This window comes from Ranitomeya variabilis, chromosome 2 (assembly GCF_051348905.1).
Source record: "Ranitomeya variabilis isolate aRanVar5 chromosome 2, aRanVar5.hap1, whole genome shotgun sequence".
Taxonomy (NCBI): Eukaryota; Metazoa; Chordata; class Amphibia; order Anura; family Dendrobatidae; genus Ranitomeya; species Ranitomeya variabilis.
The window spans coordinates 485776107-485797522 of record NC_135233.1 but is presented as its reverse complement, the minus strand read 5'-3'; the positions used below and the strand labels follow the sequence as shown (position 1 = coordinate 485797522).

The 21416-nt window shown below is 42.2% G+C and overlaps 1 protein-coding gene across 2 annotated transcripts in view; it reads right to left on the bottom strand.

Moving 5' to 3' along the window:
* Positions 1-1598: 1598 nt before the first annotated feature.
* PKP3 (plakophilin 3) overlaps positions 1599-21416 on the bottom strand; it is a 92928-nt gene continuing 73110 nt past the window's right edge. Inside the window, exons 3-14 of one of the 2 annotated variants that reach the window (XM_077287858.1) lie at positions 17679-17776; positions 14970-15637; positions 14519-14642; positions 14213-14417; positions 12452-12626; positions 11699-11816; positions 10993-11154; positions 10677-10859; positions 5221-5374; positions 4912-5104; positions 3160-3247; positions 1599-3074 (exon numbers count right to left, since the gene is read on the bottom strand). In XM_077287858.1, coding sequence (XP_077143973.1) covers positions 3039-3074; positions 3160-3247; positions 4912-5104; positions 5221-5374; positions 10677-10859; positions 10993-11154; positions 11699-11816; positions 12452-12626; positions 14213-14417; positions 14519-14642; positions 14970-15637; positions 17679-17776 — 2204 coding nt within the window. In that variant the 3' untranslated portion in view covers positions 1599-3038. Of the gene's footprint in view, positions 3075-3159; positions 3248-4911; positions 5105-5220; positions 5375-10676; positions 10863-10992; positions 11155-11698; positions 11817-12451; positions 12627-14212; positions 14418-14518; positions 14643-14969; positions 15638-17678; positions 17777-21416 lie in introns of both variants that reach the window. The other variant, XM_077287857.1, reaches the window with a different exon arrangement.

The following is a 21416-nucleotide window of genomic DNA, read 5'->3' as shown; positions in this document are numbered from 1 at the left end:
ATGGGCATCGGTGCACGTATAGTGGACATGGGATTTCTTGAAATCCCATCCACTATGCTGTAACATCTGGAGGATGCGGGTTGGATGCTGCGGAGGTACGCAGCGTCTGACCTGCAGAGCTTACCCAAACTCTTCAGCTGCTCATAATCATCCCAGCCCCATTGTTTCTGATTAAACCCCTCTTAGTACAATGTGTGCTAGAGCATTACTTCAGATTTATATCACAGAGGACAACCACCTTTATGATACATATCTGCCATCCACTAGGTGTCCAGCAGCCACCTTTATATATATCAATAAGATAACTGATTTTAAGGTCTTTATGATTGCAATTAGTGGATGCATTATGTTTATGTATTTGCTTAAGTTTTTATTTTTTTTGCTGTTTGTCCTCGTGGTTTAGATCATTTTTAGTTTGTGCAGTGTAGAAATTTGTTGCTGATGGAAACAATCAGGCAATACACAGAATGCTTTGTCAGTATTGCGATTAGGGCTTCTGTGAACACCCACCTACAGCAATCTTGACTTCTTGTTAACATCTGATTAATAATATTTATACGCAATACCTGCATTGGAATTCACCTGTTAATGAGCCATTAATTAGGGAAATGATTATTCAAAAGGGCTGGTGCAGATAACAGTGTATTTTTGCATATGAGAGAATAAGGCCGAAGTGAGGAAAAAAATCTCACATGTGCATGGCCCCATAGACTAACATTGGTCCGAGTGCCATCCAATTATGTCAGATTACACTCGGACTGAAAATACGCTGGTCTGCACCTGCCTATAGGAAAGCTCATTTCCAAGTATCGGCACACCTAAACAGGCTGCAAAAACCTGACAAACGAGCAAAAAGTTTGTGAAATTATTTGATGCAGCTTTAAGAATCATTGTCACATTCCCAGGTGTAAACAGGACATGGGTACAGAGAAAACATTTTACCGTATGGGAACAGAACGATAGTCTTAGCCATCATTATGTGCACATAGAATGTTTGTGTCTGAACAAGCCGGTAAACAATGACTTGCATGTAGCAGATCGGCTCGTGTTAAAAAGGGGCATGAGGACATGTTCACTCATGGACAATCTGCAGATTTTCCATTGTGGAATAAAACCAATTATGAGAACCACTGGTGGCCGAAAAAAAACAAACAAACCACCAATTACAATATGTATCTATTCAAGTAGCGGAGATTTGGTAAAAAGCTCACCAAATTCATTGGTGCTGAGAATTTTCTGCCCCAGGGGGAACATATCCTAAGGATCCTAAGGAAGTGACCAAACCCTGAGCTCATTCACAGCCGTTCTTCATTATGTACTCGAAACGCAGCAGCCGAATAGCGGGCAGATACGAAACAATCATTTTGTCTTTGGATCGCAGACATTAAATATCTACACGGAGCACATGTGTGTAATCTACTCTTCACCTTCAGGGGATCCTGTCATAAGACAGGCCCAAGCAAGGCAATGGCATCTGAGAATTAAGATTCCACCTCCACCCAGGAATGTGAGGCAGGCTTTTTTTTTTTTTTTTTCTTTTTGGAGAGTTCTCACACTTAACCCCTGAAGGTCAAATCACAAGCAAACAACGTCAGCAATAGAATTCCAAACGTTTATTGTTTACCGGAACACTGTGCTGTATTTTATAAGGATGAAACAGGAAGGAACAAAACACATTGCAAAAATGGAGCAAGTCAAGGACATAAGCAGAAAACATGGACATGACTACCCTGAGATTAAAATTAATAAAAACAAAAAAAAAAAAAAAACACAACAAACTACACAGTGTTTTCTCATTTGCAAAAATCCTAGGGGAGGAAGGGAGTCTGACGCTCAATCTACCCACAGCTGCCCAGGCCACACACACACACACACACATTTACCAACATTCACACTGGGAATTTACATTATTAACAGCCCGCACCCACAAGAGCATTTTATAATATTTACTATCAAATATAGACCAAAACATATTAGGCACATGATTCAGATTTGTCTCCTTATAAACTAGGGCATTTAAAGAAAACAACAAAAACACTACAGCTATTTGGGTCAAGGTGTCAAAAATTACATTCAGTAGATTTTTCTTATATCCAAATCCGGGTAATCTTGGTGGCGACTAATTTGACCTCCAGTAGATCCACATGGTGGTGGACAGTCTTTACTAGTCTCAATAGTATAGGTCTAGTTGTTAGACTGGTCATTACCAAGCTTTCTATAGAAAATTATATAACTTAAAAAGTAACTTTGGCAGAAAACCTTCTTTGGAGGAGTTCTCTGATCTCTACCACAATGATATACTTAGTTTAGAAAATCTCTTCTTTTATTCCTCCTTAAAAATGTATGAATAAATTAATTAAAAAGGGTTTACCCACTACTTGAAATGCCTTAATAGGCCCAGGGAAGTATAAAAAAAATAGAATATAATTCATGCTCACCTCCTGGACTGGTACTGCGCCCATTGCCAGTCCACTTGGCGCACATCTAGTGGGACACTTAACATGAGCGTTGCAGCCACTATGGAACAGCGACCCCAATCTTTGTTGAGTATGGACCGGTATATATTTTAAATTTTTCTTCCCTCCCCATTTCCATTAAATAGGGGTTGTCCAGTAGTGTAAACAGGGTGAATCCAACACCGATTGCTCAATATCAGACTATTGGGACACGTCACATTGACAAACTGGCATTTTGCAGTTGAGCGTTAGCCAAAAGAGTATGTGTTACTGCTCAACAGTACGTGTTCGCATTTATTTAATATACAAACCCAAACTTATCAAAAAAGGTCAACTTTAAGTTTTACATAGAAGCCCATACATTAATTTTTCATTTTTTAATTTTTTTTTTACAAAATAAAAAGCAGACTAATGCATTTTTTTCTATCTAAATACAAACTGCCCCCCACAAACACGGCTTTACTGTATTTAGAGTGCCAAAAATAAAATGCGTGGTAGGGGAAGTACTCAGATAATCCATATTCTCTTAGTGATCTTCTGAGTAGAAGAAAGTAGGCACTTGTGTAGTTGGCAGAAAACACATCATGGGCTTAGAAAGTCTTCCTTCCGGTATCCCTTCTGTGAAAGAAGAGCAAGACATTGAGAGGTGGCATATTTGGCATTTGACCAACCTGTAGGACAAAGAAATGATGGCATTACTCACCGCTTTAAAGTCACGGTGGAGCTTGCTGTACTGCCACATATTTGTAAGAAGACTGGAAGCAGCCCTGGAAGTCTTGTCACTGTCAGAACTGGAGAGGAGAGAAGTGTTAGTAACCTGACAAAACTAAATAGATTTTCTGCAAGAAGGCAAGAATCAAAGGATTAACACCCCCCCCCCCAATAAACAGCCCAGTTAGCAATAGCAATAAGATTTTTAGGCCTCATGGACATAGTCTTACTAGAGTTATGGGCAACCTTCGAGCTGTAAGGAAGCAGATAATTAATTTAAGGCCCTACTGCGCTTCTGTAGGCCTCCATTTTCATTCCCAGATTTTTTTTTTTTAGGGTCTTCTCACTAGAGACAGTTTGAGAATAAAGGGCTCAAGCACTTGCTGATCCTCACGCCAATACCTTGTGAACCTCATACCATTTGCCGTCTCCCTTAGGGAAGATAAACCGGTGTTGCCATCTTGAGACAATGTCCTGACCTGACAACAGTTGCCCCATTTGTTACATCCTCGATGAAAAACCCATAACTGTCTATAAGGCTAAAATCCCTTCATCTGAACATTGATGACCAGGGAAAGCTGGATAATTTATTATCAAACAAAAAAGAGAAAAAAAAGCCAGCTCACCGATAGATGCAAGAGGCACGGAACTTCGTCCTGAGACGACGTAGTAGAATCCCAACAACAAATAAAAATTGTTCCAGCTTCTTCATAAAATTTGATACTTTAATCCAACATATTAAAATAGAAAGGGACACACTCCTGGGACAATGCCATAGCTCATGTGAAGAGAGCTACGCGTTTCGACCTTGCGGTCTTTGTCACACTGTGACAAAGACCGCAAGGTCGAAACGCGTAGCTCTCTTCACATGTGCTATGGCATTGTCCCAGGAGTGTGTCCCTTTCTATTTTAATATGTTGGATTAAAGTATCAAATTTTATGAAGAAGCTGGAACAATTTTTCTTTGTTGTTGGATAATTTATTATTGGTGCCATTAAAATTCCCTTCTTTATTTCTGTAAGTTAAAGATGCATTTCAGACTCAGATTTTCATCAGTTTAATCTAGAGTTGAGCAAAAAGATTCACAGGATCCTGGACTAGTGGCCACGTTGGAAGTCCAAGGCCACCAGACCAGACATCTGCAAGCCTCTTCCTACAAGCCAGCCTCCCCTGTCATATTCTGATTTGTTCACCAGATGCAATGTCATCATTGTATGCCTATTAGTCGGAAGAGGTGCCAAGGATGTTGGCAGGCAAGTGGAGGTTCGTAGGGCTCTGGTCCAAATGCAATAGACTACCAACATGGCAGCTGGACCAGGTTCCTTCCAAACTTTAGTTTGTGTGATAGTCGATGGAATCAGAGTCTACATTTATTTTATTTTTTACAAATAAGGTAAAAAAAGCCTCCTAAAGCGTTGCGTCTTGCACAACTAATATAGGGGAGTGCAATACTAACTCAGGTACCAATATTCCATTTTTGGTGCAAACCTGCATTTAAAAAGACAATTTATAAAGGAATTCCTTTGAACATTGGTTGTTGTGTTACACAGTTTTTATATTATCGCTCCACATTGTGAGATTTTTTGGTGTTGGGAAATCCATCCTAAGGACTGCAGATGCTGTTCCCAATGGATGTTCATATTATCTACTCTAAAGTTACACCATATATGGGACACCATGATAAAACATTTATAAAGTGATGTGACCACACAATAAATGGGTACATCTATTGCCTTCTACTTACCCATCTCTTTTCCTCTTTATGTACATCAATTTGCTGAGTCCATTGAAGTATACAATATCTCGGGCCGCCAGAGGTCCAGCTACAGTCAGGTTATTGAGGACTGCAATTATGTTCACTATGACCTCAGCAGGAGGACTCTTATCTGTACTTTCACCAGGAAGCTTCTCCAGAAGATGGCTTACAAGCTTGGTGGCTGAGGCATCGAGAGAAAGAGGAAAGAGAGCATTTTATACACCTACCTTTAGAGATAAGTATTCTAAATAGAAAGTGGAGGAAAAGTCACAGGAGCGTCATATAGTCAGCACTCACACATCTCATCCTTGTTTTTGGCGTGTCTAGACAGGTTCCGGATAAGACCTGTGAGAGAACGCAGTTGGCTGTGATCTGCAGTCCTCAAGCGATCCAAAACTGGGTTTAGAATACGTTCCTGTTCCAATGCCACCTGGCTTAGAACAGCTGCCCACTGTGAAAATACAAAGACACATTTAACTATGGAGGGGTTTAAACATGGCTTCCAAGAAGTAGAACAAATGCAACTGGATCAATTTCTTGTACTTGTTCCTCTTAAGCTGGACAAACACTTAAGATCGCTATCAACAGACAGTTTCCCTGACTCTACACGCCCCGCACCAGACACGGCCAAGCTTGCCTTTTATTTAGGGCTCATTCACTTGGCAGAGGGGCTGTACGAGACTCCCTCTATCAGCCTTCAATGGGGAGTAGGTTTTCATTTGAACAGAGCCATTCTTCCTTAGAAGAAACGCTTCATATGAAAAGAGACAATTTTAGGGCAGATTCTTACAGTATTATGCTCAGAATACTTCTTTGTAAAATAAGAGGTATATTATTATTATTATTATACTAGATGGTGGCCTGATTCTGCAGCGCCCCAGAGTCCTGGTCGTTGCAGTACTGTGGCTCCGCCACTATGGGGAGCCATGGTGCGTTCGATGGCACTGAAGGAGTTCATCTGACCAGGTATCACAGACACCAATACATTTCACAGCTGGGCCTCCGGGGGGAGCTAAGGGTGCTATTCATTAGGCCACTCCCCACCATAGTGGGTAAACCGGGGGTCAGGCAGGAAGTTAGATCAGAAAGCTGACTGGATTGGACGAAGCAACACTCAGTGGCAGAGGGTGTTGTGGAGGAAGAGACAGTAGGGTCTCTGCCAGGGGTGGGATCCTGGCAGAGGCTTGGCATTGGAAAGAACGTAACGGGACCGTGCCTGCTCAGAATAGCGGCGGTGCCCTAAGAAAGGACTAGAAGCGAGATAGATTGTGCTGAGTGAGAAACGAGATCAAGCAATAGGAGAATTCCAGTAGGGGTCGTGCTGTAAGACCGAAGCAACACCCTACTGAGGCGCACTACCGGTGGCCGGAACGCCGAGGGAGTATTATAACATTCAGCTTCAAGCAATACTCTAAACAGCGGCAGGACAGTCAGTTTACGGCGGGCTGTCTAACACACATCACCTATGAAGTCTTGGGAGGCAATTGCGGGAGAGGGGCGTCTCTAGGGTCCCGGAAGAACTCCAGGCCTATCCGACAAACGGGTGCCGTTCCAACTGTAACATCAGGAAGGGACGGAAGATTAGAAGAACATCATTTAATCGAGTTGTGAGGGAACTTAAGAAACAGACACAACGGTTGTGGGGTACTTTCCGTAAGCACAGCAGGGAAGGACTACAACACATAGCGCTAAGAAGGAAGGCACCGATTTCCACCTGTGAAGTGAACTCTGGAGGTGCCATTGGACCGGCCGGACTTGCGCAGCCTGGTGAACCGTATTCTGGACTGAGGACTCAGAGATCTCCAGTAAAGAGGTAAAGAGACTGCAACCTGGTGTCCTCGTTATTTACCGCGACCTGCACCCCACAACTGCACCGTTACAACACCACTTATTGCACCGGACGTCCCCCACTGACAGACAGGGCCACGGACCGGGTCTAGCCACCGTGACAACCCCAGGACTGAGACCTAGAGGCCCGGCTCCGGGTACCCCTCGGCCCTGCGGCGGTGTGGGGGCGCTCCAATTCTAACGCATCGGGTATTCTAGAATATGTTTGTATGTATGTCGCGCTTAGCACAGCCACATAGTATATAGCACAGCCACATAGTATATAGCACAGCCACATAGTATATGACATAGCCACGTAGTATATAGCATAGCCAAGTAGTATATAGCAGCCACATAGTATATAACAGCCCACATAGTATATAGCACAGCCCATGTAAATATATATATATATATATATATATATATATAGCACAGCTCACGTAATATATAGCACTGCCCACGCAGTATATAACACAGGCCACGTAGTATATAACACAGCCCATGCAGTATATAGCAGCCAGGCAGTATATAAACACAGCCCACATAATATATAGCACAGCCCACGAAATATATAGCACAGCCCACGAAATATATAGCACAGCCCATGAAATATATAGCACAGCCCACGAAATATATAGCACAGCCCACGAAATATATAGCACAGCCCACGAAATATATAGCACAGCCCACGTAATATATAAAACAGGCCACGTAATATATAAAACAGGCCACGCAGTATATAACACAGCCCACGTAATATATAAAACAGGCCACGCAGTATATAACACAGCCCACCTAGTATATAGCAGTGTGGGCACCATATCCCTGTTAAAAAAAAATTTAAAATAAAAAAATATAGTTATATACTCACCCTCCGGTGTCCACCGAATCTGGTCGGTGGAAGGTGAGAATAGCACATTTTTTTTTTTTTTAATTATTATTTTTAACATTATATCTATTTACTATCGATGCTGCATAGGCAGCATCAATAGTAAAAAGTTGGTCCAGGATGGGGGCGACACACTGGCACTGACTGGAGGGGAGTAGGGAGGGGGCACTGACTTGAGGAGAGTAGGGAGGGGCCAATTCGCGGCCGGACTAAGCCCGTCGCTGATTGGTCCCGGCCGGCCGGGACCAATCAGCGACGCTGGAGTTCCGTTACAGTCAAACAGACAGACAAACAGACGGAAGTACCCCTTAGACGATTATATAGATAAATGGGGTGGGGGTGAGGAGCAGAAAGGGCCATTTTACTGCATCAGCTGATTAATTATGGCCACAATAAGGCAGTGTGCATGAGCACGTCAATGTCTTCTTTAACGCTAGAACAGATGTAGATTGCCAGATCCAATGAGTGGATTGGCAAAATTGCACAAAATTAGCATTAGGGAGACCCTTGCTATGCTGTATAAATAGACTTTGCCATCTCAAAAGTGCAAAATTTTTGTAAAATTGTTGCGTTAACCTTGGATCATGAAAAAAAAAAAAAAAAAAGGCTTTTCTAGAACAAAAAAAAACATTGTTACTTCCAAAAGCCGTGCCATATGAGTCCACAGCCTGTTTGTGGAACTGCAGCTATGTCTCATTCAACTCAATGGGTGTGCAAGTTCACACAGAACCAATAGACACTGGCATACATGTAAAAAAAGGCATAATCTGGCCAAATATTTAGTGAACTCACATCAACTCCACCTCTCAATAATTAATCAATTGACGCACCTTAAAGATAAACTTGGAGCCAAATTACAGCAGTGTGACTTTTTATAGAAGACATGTGTCTAGGTAAAAAGTGTTTTGTTTTGTTTTTTAATCCGCTATACAGATTCAGAGATAGTGGCATTTTAAATTAGTGTGTATAATATGTAATTTTTTATGGGTTTTTTTGCTAAGGGAGCACTGCTCATAGAATAATTATGCAGGACAGCCTAATGACTTGTCCCTGCAGAGTTTTGTGAGCAATATCTCCTTGTAAAGACCATAAAAATTAGCATATTCAGAGCACTAAACAAAAAAGCCCCATATCTGAAACAGAAGGGCTAATTAAAAAAAAAAATCTATTTGAATTGCGCTCAGGGGAGCAGCGGTAATAAAATAAGAGAAAAAATGTGTCACTTGACCTGCTGACAGGTCGCTTTTAAGCATGGATGTATACTTCCTAATGCTAGATAAGATCCTCAGACCAATGTGTCAAATGTCCCAAGTCAATGCGAAAATTTAGCTCAAATTGATATTTTTTTATACATGTTAAAAATGGTTACAATATAAATTCAACTTTTTTGCTATTTGTATGTAATAATGTGATCATAAATACACTGCTAAAAAAAAACAAAAAGGGAACACAAACAATATAACTCCAAGTCAGACCCACTTCTGTGATATCAACCTGTCCAGTTATGAAGCAAAACACCTATTGTGAATCAATTTTTCCTGCTGTTATGCAAATGGAACACACAACAGGTAGAAATGATAGGCAATAAGCAAGACAACCCCTTTAAAGGAGTGGTGGTGACCACAGACCATTTCTCTGTTCTCATCCTTTTTGGCTGTTTTGGTCACTTTTGCATTTTTGTCATTGCTCTCACCCCTAGAGGCGGAGTCTACAACTGTGACTGTGGCAAGAAGCATAGCTGTGTCTGTCAGTACAGTGTCCAGATCATGGAGCAGTTACCAGGAGACAGGCCAGTACACAAGGAGACATGGAGAGGGCCATAGGAGGGCAACAACCCAGCATCAGGACGGGTACCTCCTCATTTGTGCAAAAAGGAATAGGAGGCCCTGCAAAATTACCTCAAGAAGACAACTAACAATCATGTGTCTGCTTAAACTGTCAGAAACAGACTATGAGGGTGGTATGAGTGCTCAGTGTCCACAAATGGGTATTGTGCTTACAGCCCAACACTGCAGGGAGATTGGCATATTCGACATTGGTGCCCTGTGCTCTTCACGGATGAGAGCAGGTTGACACTAAGCACATGTAACAAACATGACAGTCTTAAGACACCGTGGAGAACGTTCTGCTGCCTGCAACATCCTCCAGTATGACCGCTTTGGCAGTGGGTCAGTAATGGTGTGGGGTGGAATTTCTTTGGAGGGCCGCAAAGCCCTCCATGTGCTAGCCAGAGGTAGCCTGACTGCCATTAGGTACCGAGAGGAGATCCTCAGACCCCTTGTGAGACCATATGCTGGTGCGGTTTGGCCCTGGGTTCCTCCTAATGCAGGACAATTGCAGACCTCATGTGGCTGGAGTGTGTCAGCAGTTCCTGCATGATGAAGGCATTGATGCTATGGACTGGCTCGATCATTCCCCAGACATGAATCCAATCGAGCACATCTGGGACATCATGTCTCATTCCGTCCACCAGCGCCACATTGCACCACAGACTGTCCAGGAGTTTTCTGATGCTTTAATCCAGGTCTGGAAGAAGATCCCTCAGAAGAACATCCACCACCTCATCAGGAGCATGCCCAGGCACATGGAGGCCACACACTACTGAACATCATTTCCTTGTATTGAGGCATTTTCACTGAAGTTGGATCAGCCTGTAATTTCATTTTCCACTTTGATTTGAACATTACAAATCCAGACCTCCATGGGATATTAATTTTAATTTACATTGATCATTTTTGCGTTTTATTGTTCTCAACGCATTCCACTATGTAATTACTAAAGAATTGCAATTGGAATATTTATCTAGGATGTGGGATTTTAGTGTTCCCTTTATTTTTTTGAGCAGTGTATATTGTAATTGACACCAAAATGTTACCCATGCCTCCCTTTTCTCATCATTTGTACATTTTGGCAAAAAAATGGTGTAATAAATGGAGCAAAACATTGATAAATCTGGCTTAGGCATTATGACAATGAAACATCATAATGAATAATGTTCCTGTCTGAATAAAAAAACAAAAACATATGAGCTACATACCCTACGGTCTCCGGCAGTGATATTCTGTAGAGCCCCCGCGGCTGCCTCTGTGGTGTGCCGGTTTAGTTCGCACTGCTGCAGTAGCCGGTTGTACAGGTTGACTATCTGCGGGTGCCAGAGCAGCTCCATTCCCTTGGGATCCCTAGAGATCTCCGCAAAGGTTGCAAGATCTGAACCCTGCTGCTGCTGGTGGACAGAACAGAAAAAAAAGCATACATTTTATGCAATGGAACTAACAAAAAATACAAAAACGTGACGATACCGGTAAGTAACGATTATCACAGCTATACTCAATATATAGGGAACAGAGAATTACCTCTTTAAGTTTGCGGCTCTGAGGGGTGAAACAGCCAATGGCGTCTCCAGCTAATGTCTTTCCTCGCTGGGCACCTTCTAGCCTTTGCAGGTAAGATGGTGGCATTTCATCATAAAGTCGGAAAGACAAGTTCCTCAGTACACACACTGCATTTTCCACACTCTGCAAAAAGATAAAAAATTATTGCTTTTGTTTCTAGTCAAAGTTTCCAGATATGTCCTATGGAGGTATATTCTATTAACCTACTCACAATGCCTCGCCGAAGGCTCAGTTACTAGGGCTGCTTGTTGTAGTTTTGATAAAATCCCCCATTCTCTCTGCTGTAGATCCAGCAGTTCCCTGAAGGCGGAGCTCTGCATAACCCCGCCCACACCACTGATTGGCAGCTTTCTGTATACACTGCAGAAAGCAGCCAATAAATGGTAGGGGTGTGGTTGGACTAACTGATAGCAGGTTAACTAGTCCTCTAGTGATAATCTCCTGCTGATAAAACCTTGGTTTTATTGAATTAGCAACACGCAGTACAATAAGTGATATACTGCAATCAGGCTTTTAACCTCTATATTATGTTGCTTTCACATTAAATAGCTAAAACCTGCTGACATATTCCCTATATAAGTTGTAAAGCGCTGCGGAATATGTTGGCGCTATATAAATAAAAATTATTATTATCATCATCATTTATCCTACACTAACTGCTTCTCACCTTGTCTTCAGATTTTCCAGCTTGTAATGCCTGGTTTGTGTAGCCAACCAAGGACTCCAACAGACCAGAGCTGTCACGCATCTTCTGACGCGTCTCCTCACTGGCTGAGCTCAGGTTTCTACATGAGACAAAGACAGAACACTGACAATTTACAGCAATTCAAGCTTTCACAGTAACCTTACCCAACCATGCATCATCCTTAAAGAGGTATTCCCATCTCAATATGTAGTAGGTATAATAATAATAATAATAATAATAATAATAATAAATATTAGCAAATACCTCCAATTACAAATGTAGTATAGTTTTTCTGATTTGCTATGTCTTTCGTCATGTGGAGGCACTGCAGGACTTTAGGTATCCATGGTTACAACCACTAGCTGTCACTACATCAGTGGTCATAACCATGGATACCTAAGGTCCTACAATGCCTGCACATGACGAAAGACAAATAGAACCAGAAAATCTATACAGTTCTAATTGGAGGTATGTGCTAATATTATTACACCTACCAAATATTGGGATAGGATCTAGGAGATGGGAATACACCTTTAAATCCACAACTAGAGAGGAAAAAAACAAAAACAAAACAAAAAAAAACAGTGGCCGAGGCTGTGCTTACATCCTATAATGGAACCCGGTATGACAGAAGCACAAGACCCGATTTCTTCCAATACAATAGAATCTGCATTGGTGGCACTAAAGCTGGTGTGAACATAATTCTGATAAGTTCTTCTAAGGCTATCATTTTACCTGAGGAAACCAGTGGCATTATAAAATATCTCCGATTCTGATGCATTCTGTTGGATAAGAGCAGATCCTGGTGAGCCAGACAGTGGAGACAGCACACGGTCAGTTAAGGGGCCGAGAGTATCACGTGCCAGTCTAGATTTCAGGTTGTCACTTGATGACAAATTCCACAAAATTCCTGCAAGAGGTGAAAAAAAAATTACATTTTTGAACGCTTCGTGAGTAGGTTTGCATCAGGAAGATCCATCAGCGTAACGATAGCCCCATGTACATGTACCGTCGTTTCATCCAAGCGCGTGTGTTTTATCAACAGAAAGAGGGAAATCAGCTGCCAGACACCTCTGCTGGTGGCTTATCTCACTTGACATGTGAGGATTGAACATGTTAAAATGTAACATGCCTGATCCTTTCTCCCACCCAACATAGGCTCAACATTTCACGTATATTAGATGGCTGGCTGGCCTGACTTAAAGGGATCCTGTCACCTGAATTTGGCGGGACCAGTTTTGGGTCATATGGGCGGGGACAGAGAATGAACTTCAATCCAATATTGCGGCCAGCATGCAGCCAGCGGGTAAGGAAAGGGTGAATCAAACACCCAAAAACCCCGCCCATATGACCCAAAACTGGTCCCGCCAAATTCAGGTGACAGGTTCCCTTTAACTACACTTTTTTTTTTCATAAATGAATAGTGCAAATATGAGAACCTTTTTAACACATTAGTGAAAATGCCTCTCTCCCCACTTATGAAACTTTTTGTCTCCTGCAATGAACTTTCACAGAACTAAAAAACTGCTCGAATCTGTCTACAAATCTGTCTGCAGTGCGGAATCGACATTGCACTTGCTGCCGGAAAACTTCATGGGAGGAGAGATGGGGAAAAGGCTGGTGGGACCAATAAGTAGAAACACACAAACTGGTGAAGCTGTTGCTTGATACAAGTTATTAACTGTCCAGAAACAGTCATTCCTCAAGTACACACGGATACAATCGCTTATTCTGAAAAGTGACCTGTAAGTGCAGTTACACTTCAGTACTTTACCCAGAGTGAACTACGCCTGTGCAGGAGCCCGATTTGGGGGTGGAGGAAGGGGGGAGTCACTGTGTGGATGACGTAGGACATGTCACCCACATCAAACAGAGAAGGACGACAGTGATTGCAAGGAGACCGGAAGGGCCAAAGCAAAACCAGTGACACCCATCTTACTGGACCATGTTGTATGGGGGGTTATAATAAAAGCTCTTTTTCTTTTTGCTATGTCGAGGGGCTCGAGGACATACATACAGCTTATTAGAATGCTGTAAACGCTGCCTTAAAGGCGGTTGCCATAATTTATATAGGGAAAACCTGGTGACAGGTTCCCTCTAAGCCTAATATCTATGGTCAGTTTTATTTCCCAACATTGTAGGAGAGATTCTGTAATTTTTTATGGAGGGATTTTAATTGTTAATTAGATGTTGGTATGTCCAAGAAAGCCATTCATATATCATCCCATCGGTAGCATGTAGGCACTATTGTAAAGTAACTTGTAAGAAACTAAAAGCGTATTTCCACCACATACATTTACGGCATGTACACATGGTATGCCATATATGTATAGCGCTGTCAGTCCCAACAATGGGACTTGTAGTTATTTTGTGAATGGAGCCCCAACGAAGACCTCCGTTTGTGAAGCGGTGCTCAGAATGCTCATACAAATGGGAATTCCAACCACTTTTCCATTGAACATGTATAGCAAGGAGTAACGCATAGATAGAACGTACCGGTCACATTCTTCCGGAGTTCATCATCTGGTTCTTTGAGTGCCCGCAGAAGCTCATTTATACCATTTTCTTCCACAAGTGCAATCTTATTATCTGCACTGTCGTAGATAAGGTTACGCATGGCCCCTGTGGCGTGACGCTGAACCTCTTGGTTTGGATTATTAAAGAGCTTCACCAGCATTGGTATAGCTTGATAGCTCCGAGCCTGGAAAGTGTATAGAATAAAAAGTTGGATGGATAGAGCCAATCATGGATTCTATGGACTGCAGCCAGAGTAGAATACACGCTTATTCACCAATAGCTCACCTGCTTTTTGGCTTCTGCATCACTGTAGCACCGATGCTGGATGTAAGCTGCTCCCGTGACCTGTAGGTTTGGGTCCTCGTCAGCAAGATATTTCACAGCAGTTGGCATGTTCATGTCATCAAACCTGAATAGCAGGATAGTTTGCTTTAATTATATTGGTTATGCCATTTGACATTACAATTAACGCCAACTTTGTCTTCAATGAATCTAACTTTTCCAAATGGAAAAAAGTGTGCACTCAAACTTTGTAGTGATAGTTGTGAGGAACAATCAAAGCACTAACAGCGCTCTAGTGAATGGTGCCAAGCTACAATATAAGATGCCGCCTATAAAGAAGAATGACACTGTTTCATGGAGAAAGGAAGCCAGGCCGTCTTCTGATCTCATACAACCACTAAATAAATAAAATATATCAAGTTTGTGCCATACATAGATTTTTTCTTTGACTTACCCACTTGCAAAAGAATGTTGACTAATCAAACTTTTGTTTCCATCAAACACATCCATGCCCCTGATTTCTTGCACTTGATGTGAAGACTCTGCCAAGCTCCGCACGGAGGGGGCCCGAGAGGTTTGTTCAATGATGTTACTTACATAACTAGAGCCTACAAGATTTTGCTGATGCTGTTGCATTTGCTGTGGGGCAACCGAAGCCAGTGTCCCATAAGAACCAGATGCCACACGAGCACGGTTGGAACTTTGGAAACGTTGTAAGGTGCGCATTGCAGGTGCACGGATCGTGCGAGTCTGTGCCACCTCTGCTCTTTCCACCCACGAGGTTCCACCATCCTGGGCGAGGTTGCCAGAGAGAGACCTTTGTAGCGTCGGTCCCGCACTTGCAGAAGACATTTGGCGTGTGTAGTAGCCTGAACGAGAAGATCCCTGGTCATATCGCTCATCACCATCGCCCATACGCAAAGACCTGAGAGACATAGTATCATATTCCCTTTTGCTTGGGTACACTCGTTCATGGTAGGAGTTTGGACGAGAGTATTGACGTTGTGGTTGCGGCTGTGGAGCTACGCTGATTCTTTGTGTTCCCCCAATATCCACAGCAGAGCGGGAAGAGTAGCTTGTGCGCATACCTCCCATTGTGCTATACCCAGAGGATCGAGCAGACTGCAAGAAACAAAGCAAAAAGTTGTGTTTGGTTATATAAAGAAGCAACAGAAAATTGTAGCATGTTTAACCCCCGGGGCCATTTTCAGTTTTTGTTTTTTTCTCTCCTTCTTCCCAGAGCCATAACTTTTATATTTTGTTGGACGAGTTGTACTTTTGAACGACATCATTGGTTTTAACATATCGTGTACTAGAAAACCGGGAAAAAATTCCAAGTGCGGTGAAATTGCAAAAAAGTGCAATCCCAGTGTCGCATTTTTTTTTTTTTCTCTTTACCATGGTCACTAAATGCTAAAACTGACCAGCCAATAAGATCCTCCGGGTCATTATGAATTCATAGACACCAAACATGTCTAGGTTCTTTTTTACTTAAGCGGTGAAAAAAAAATCCCAAATTTTGTAAACAAATGGAGCCATTTTCCGAGACCAGTAGTGTCTCCATTTTTCCCAATTTGGGGCTGGGTGGGGGCTTATTTTTGCACACCAAGCTGGACATTTATATCGATACCATTTTGGTGCAGATACAATCTTTTGATCGCCCGTTATTGCAATGTAGCAGCGACCAAAAAAATGTAGCTCAGGCGTTTTGAATTTATTTCCTGTTACGCTGTTTAGTGATCGGGTTAATTCTTTTTTTTTATATTGATAGATCAGGCAATTCTGAATGAGGCGATACCAAATATGTGCACGTTTGATTTTTTTTTTTTTTTTTTTGAACGGGGCAAAAGGGGGGTGATTTGAACTTTTATATTTTTTTTATTTAATATTTTTTAAAAGTTTTTTTTTTTACTTTTTGCATGTATCAATAGTCTCCATTGGAGACTAGAAGCTGCAGTTGTCCGGTCGGCTCTGCTACATACAGGCGATGATCAGAAATGTAACAGAAATGCTCACTTGCTATGAGCACCGACCACGGGGTGACGCTCATAGTAATCTAGCTATTACAACCATAGAGGTCTTCTGGAGACCTCTGGTTGTCATGCCAACCCATCGGTGACCCACGATCATGTGACGAGGATCACTGATGGGCGGGATTTCCGGTGCACTTGCCGTAAGCGCGAGTTAAATGCCACTGTCAGATTGACAGCGGCATTTAAAGGTTTAACAGCCACTGGTGGATTGCGATTCCACCCGCGGCTGTTAGAGGCACGTATCAGCTGTTCAGCGCCACAGCCCAAATCAAAAGCTAGGGATTCCGACGTGGGCATGCTATTACGCCCAAAGTTGGAAAGGGGTTAAAAAATAAAAAAGGGTTGCCTCATTAAGATAAGCCATGTCTAGTTCCTCCATTATGGAATACGGACATCCTGCACCAGGGTTCTCTTCTAGGAGCGAGAACAAAGAATCAATCTGTTTGAGCAGCTCTCCTGTCAGCAAGTTTTTGCTATGTAATCTGACAATGGCATGATGTAGGGACAAAGACCTTGATTCCAATGATGCATTGCTTAGTTTAGTAGGTGCAGCAGTTATGATACAACCACCGTTTCCTCTTCTGCAGATCTAGCAAAGCTCTGAATGCTGAGCCCTGTATATCACTGCCCACACCTCTGATTGGAAGCTTTCTGTCCATATACAGTGTACACAGAAATCTGCCAATCAGTGCTGGAGGCATAGTTGGACCAGGAGGATCGAGACACCTAGTCTTGTAGTGATAATCTACTGCTGATAAAGCAATGCTTTTATTGAAACATCAGAACACAGCCTAGTAAGTGACATCACTGGAATCAGGGTCTCTGCCCCTACATTGTGTGGCTCTCGGATTACATACCAAAAAAACCTGCATTCAGATTCATTTTAACCATCTGAACAGAGCAGGCAATACTACTTTGTTCTTGGCACCCCTGAATGTCATGATCATCAGGAAAATACCCGGGTTAGTACAACGGGGTCTTGTCTGATAAGCCAAAAAAATAAAAAATAATTAAAAAATCCAGCTAGTATTTGAACTAGATCATGATTATATTACAGGATGTTTGTGCTACATTTACAGAATCACACCAGATCACTCCACCCCCACTGGATTCCCATTACAGGTACTTACCGACATCTTTGGATCACTGCTGAGGATCTGGGAGCGGGAGCTGTAGGTATTTGGCACAGTGCCATACTGCTGGGATCGAGAGGAGGAAGAGTAGCTCTCTGTGAAGAGAAGGGAACAAGACTTGTCATAATAGAAAATGCCTACAATTAGAAGAGAAAACAGCACCACTGTTGACCAAAGGTTGTGTCTGGTATTGCAGCTCACACGGATTTCTTTAAATGGCTCTGAGTGCCTCCACCTGACAACTTATACATAAGATGCCAACCCAAATACTGTTCTCCCAAATTAGTAATATACCATAAAGCCATTTATCCTGGATGCGTCACCTGCCGTCTGACAAGTAGCCATATTACTACTTATCAATCACTTGTCTGGAACTCGGTGGGAATGCTTATATCTAGGTTCTCACATTCTGTGCAGTTGCGAGGACTCCGCTTTGGGGCATGCATGCAAAGACTACAGTTTGGTTTACGGTGTCAAATAAGGACTACAACGTGCTGTCAGTCAGGTTTCTGGTTTTTACCTGAAAAACAAGCGTTAACCATTTTGCATTCTTGATCTCTGACCGAAACGTCAGCAAATCCTGTATGCATACATGTGAAGGCCAATTTTTAAAAAGGCATACAAAAACTAAAATAACCACAGAATATTTTATTTTCTCTTTAGAGAAGTGGATATATAGAGTTGACTATACGTCCAGGACCAATTAAATGACAAAGACTGACAGTTTTGTGAGAAACAAAATTCAGTATAACCCGTGCTTTTATCATTTAAACCTCTGCTTTTTCTTGGGTTTTCAGTCCAGTGGGCGGGCCCATCAGTGATTGGGACCGCCCACTGGACTGTATGCACACTTATACACAGAAAGCTGTCAGTCACTCATAGGACCGCCCACTGGACTGAAACCTGAGAAAGAGCAGAAGAATGATCAAACTTGTCCGACTCCAATCTTGTATATGATAAAAATATAGACGTCTCGGATAGATCCAAAGTATGTACCGTAATTTGGAGCAAAGCAACAGAGGGCTCAAATCAGGTATCGTTGACCATAAAGCTGTTATTTAATGTGGCACACAAACATCATTATTATGGAAAAACAGTCAGAAAATCTCATTCACATAGTATCACCTCCATATGACATACCCCAAATATATTGTACGGAGAAACACCTGGTCAATAGTCATTCTAAGACATTCATATCGTATCACCGGCACCAGATATGTCTTCCGGTTTTCTTTATCGCTCATCTACCCTAAAGGCACAGAGCAATTTACCTTTGCTTCAATAAATATGGTTCTCTCAGAAATTTTATCCCTAGTTACCGTGAACACAGAAAACCAAACAAACTACAGAATGCAAAACATCTTCTCAAACTATAAAAGGTGGACGCTTTCCTTAATCTCCTCTGAACCCAGTACGAAAAACGTTCTAGAAAGACACCCATAAATCACATACCATGCAAACTCTTCCCATGCAAATCCATCCATGCTTCTTTGGATTTAGGTACTTGGTCTACAAACTTCAGCATCTTAACTGCACCAAACTTCCTCACCGAAGAAACCCTGGCTCTATGGAGTGAGGTTTTACTCTTATAGAAGGGACAACATCATCTACGTCCTGCCTGTAAGTGACAACATGCATGCCAAAAACACATACATAATACAAAATACTGAGCAAAATGGTGAGGTCAGACAGAGACCATGCAGTGTCACCTCAACCTGAAACTGTACACAATCATGGGACAAGTTGCAGAGTGACAAATACAACTGAAATCTTTAGGTTCATGTGTAGAAAAACACCGGATTTTTTATTTATTATACTTTTCCAGCGCCATCATATTCCACAGCACTTTACAGACAATATCGTCATTGTCCCCTAGGTTCCCCATCAGTATGTCTTTGGAATGTGAGAGGAACCAAACATGGGGAGAACAAACTCCTTGCAGATGTTGTCATTGGTGGGATTTGAGCCCAGAACCACAGCACTGTAAAGCAACAGTGCTTGTTGTTATTCTGTTTTTGGTACTAGTTACATTATGACCTGGTAAATAGTGATGCAGTAGATGGGGCAGAGACACGGAAAAAGAGCATGCTTTACATATGTGGTGTGACAAGTCACTGGTGAAGTGTTGGAGGGGAGATACGTGTCACTGCGCATGATGGCGTCAGTGATGTATAACCAGAGTAGTTTCCTTCAGCACAGTAGGTGTTGAGAGGATGAAATGAGAGTTCTGTGAGGGGCTGGTTTTAGTGGACCTCCATAGAGCGGGTGGGAGGGGGTCCACCATATCTCCACATAAAGAGTCCTGACAGGACCGGTGTGATGTCAAGATCATGTGATCAGTCACATGATGGAGGAGTCACAAGTAGTGATGTGTAGTGCTCAGAGATTTCGTTTTCCCCACCTCAGCTGAATGATTTACATCTGTTAGCCAGCATAAGTACATGTGGGGATTCCCTAGCAACCAGGCAACCCCCACATGTACTTATGCTGGCTAACAGATGTAAATCATTCAGCTGCGGCAATAAAAACTAAATCTCCGAGCACTAAAAAAAATACTCGGGGGACCCCCGAGCATGCTCGAGAAATCTCGAGTAACGAGTATATTCGCTCATCACTAGTTATTAACTCAATAGTCATAAAACTCAGACATACAGGTATAAGTAATCTCTGTACCTGTTATCAGTGGTCATGCCTCGGAGCAGATGTCTGCGATGTATCATTTAGCCTTCTCAAAATTATCATACATCATATAGATTTTAAATGAAGACAAATTATATTTGGCATGTGGATTATGTTACAAAAGTGGTGTGGGTATGCACATCTGTAGTTTCTTATTTCCTTATTGCTTATAGCCAACATTTGACAAAGTGCAATTTTTGTGCCTCTTTTTTTTTGCTGATTGTATTTTTTTTTTTATACCAGGCTCAAATTATGAATTTAATAAAAAAAAATTGCAACACCTTTTGATGGTGCCAACCATTCCAAACATCTAGTAAATAATGAATTTAAAGGGAAGATTCACACGGCCATATAACTTGGACGAGGGTCACACAACGCAATTTTTGGACTGACCATGGGCTCTCCCGACAAGCGTGACACCTGCATAGAAACACAAGCTATCATGCTCAGGTTGAGACAGCCGATGGCCAGTCCGAGCATTGCGTCCAAGTTATACAGCAGTCTGACTCTCCCCTTAGGCTTAGACTAGTTGTGCACATGAGTGTCTGGCCAAGTGCCATTTCTCACGACTCCCCATAAACAGGCATGTCTGGCTCTGCCTAATGTCAATGTCTATTTCATTGAGAAGAGAGAAATAAGCTGGTGCCAGTCATCTACATTAGCCTGCACGAATAAAGACTTAAGCATGTTGAAATCGGACATGCCCAAACCTTCTTGGCATCTACAATTGGGGAGTTACCGAGAACAATATGCATTAGGATTGCCACAAATTGGCAGGTTCAGCTGGTTTTGAGTTCCTGTACATGGCCACCTTTAGATAGCAGAATAGATGGCCATCATGTGTTTGCAGTTAATTAGCATCTTCTCATGAAAATTCACTCAACCCCTGGCATTCTCCCATCCTCTGAAAAAAAAAAATGTGGATCAGAAAATTAAAGCGATTCTAGGAGACTCCAACGCGTCATCAATGACCCATTAGTAGGCTTATCCAGTATATCAAACACAAAAAGGTATTTTTTAGGACAAGAGTAACACTAAAATGTAGCTTGCCTGCGA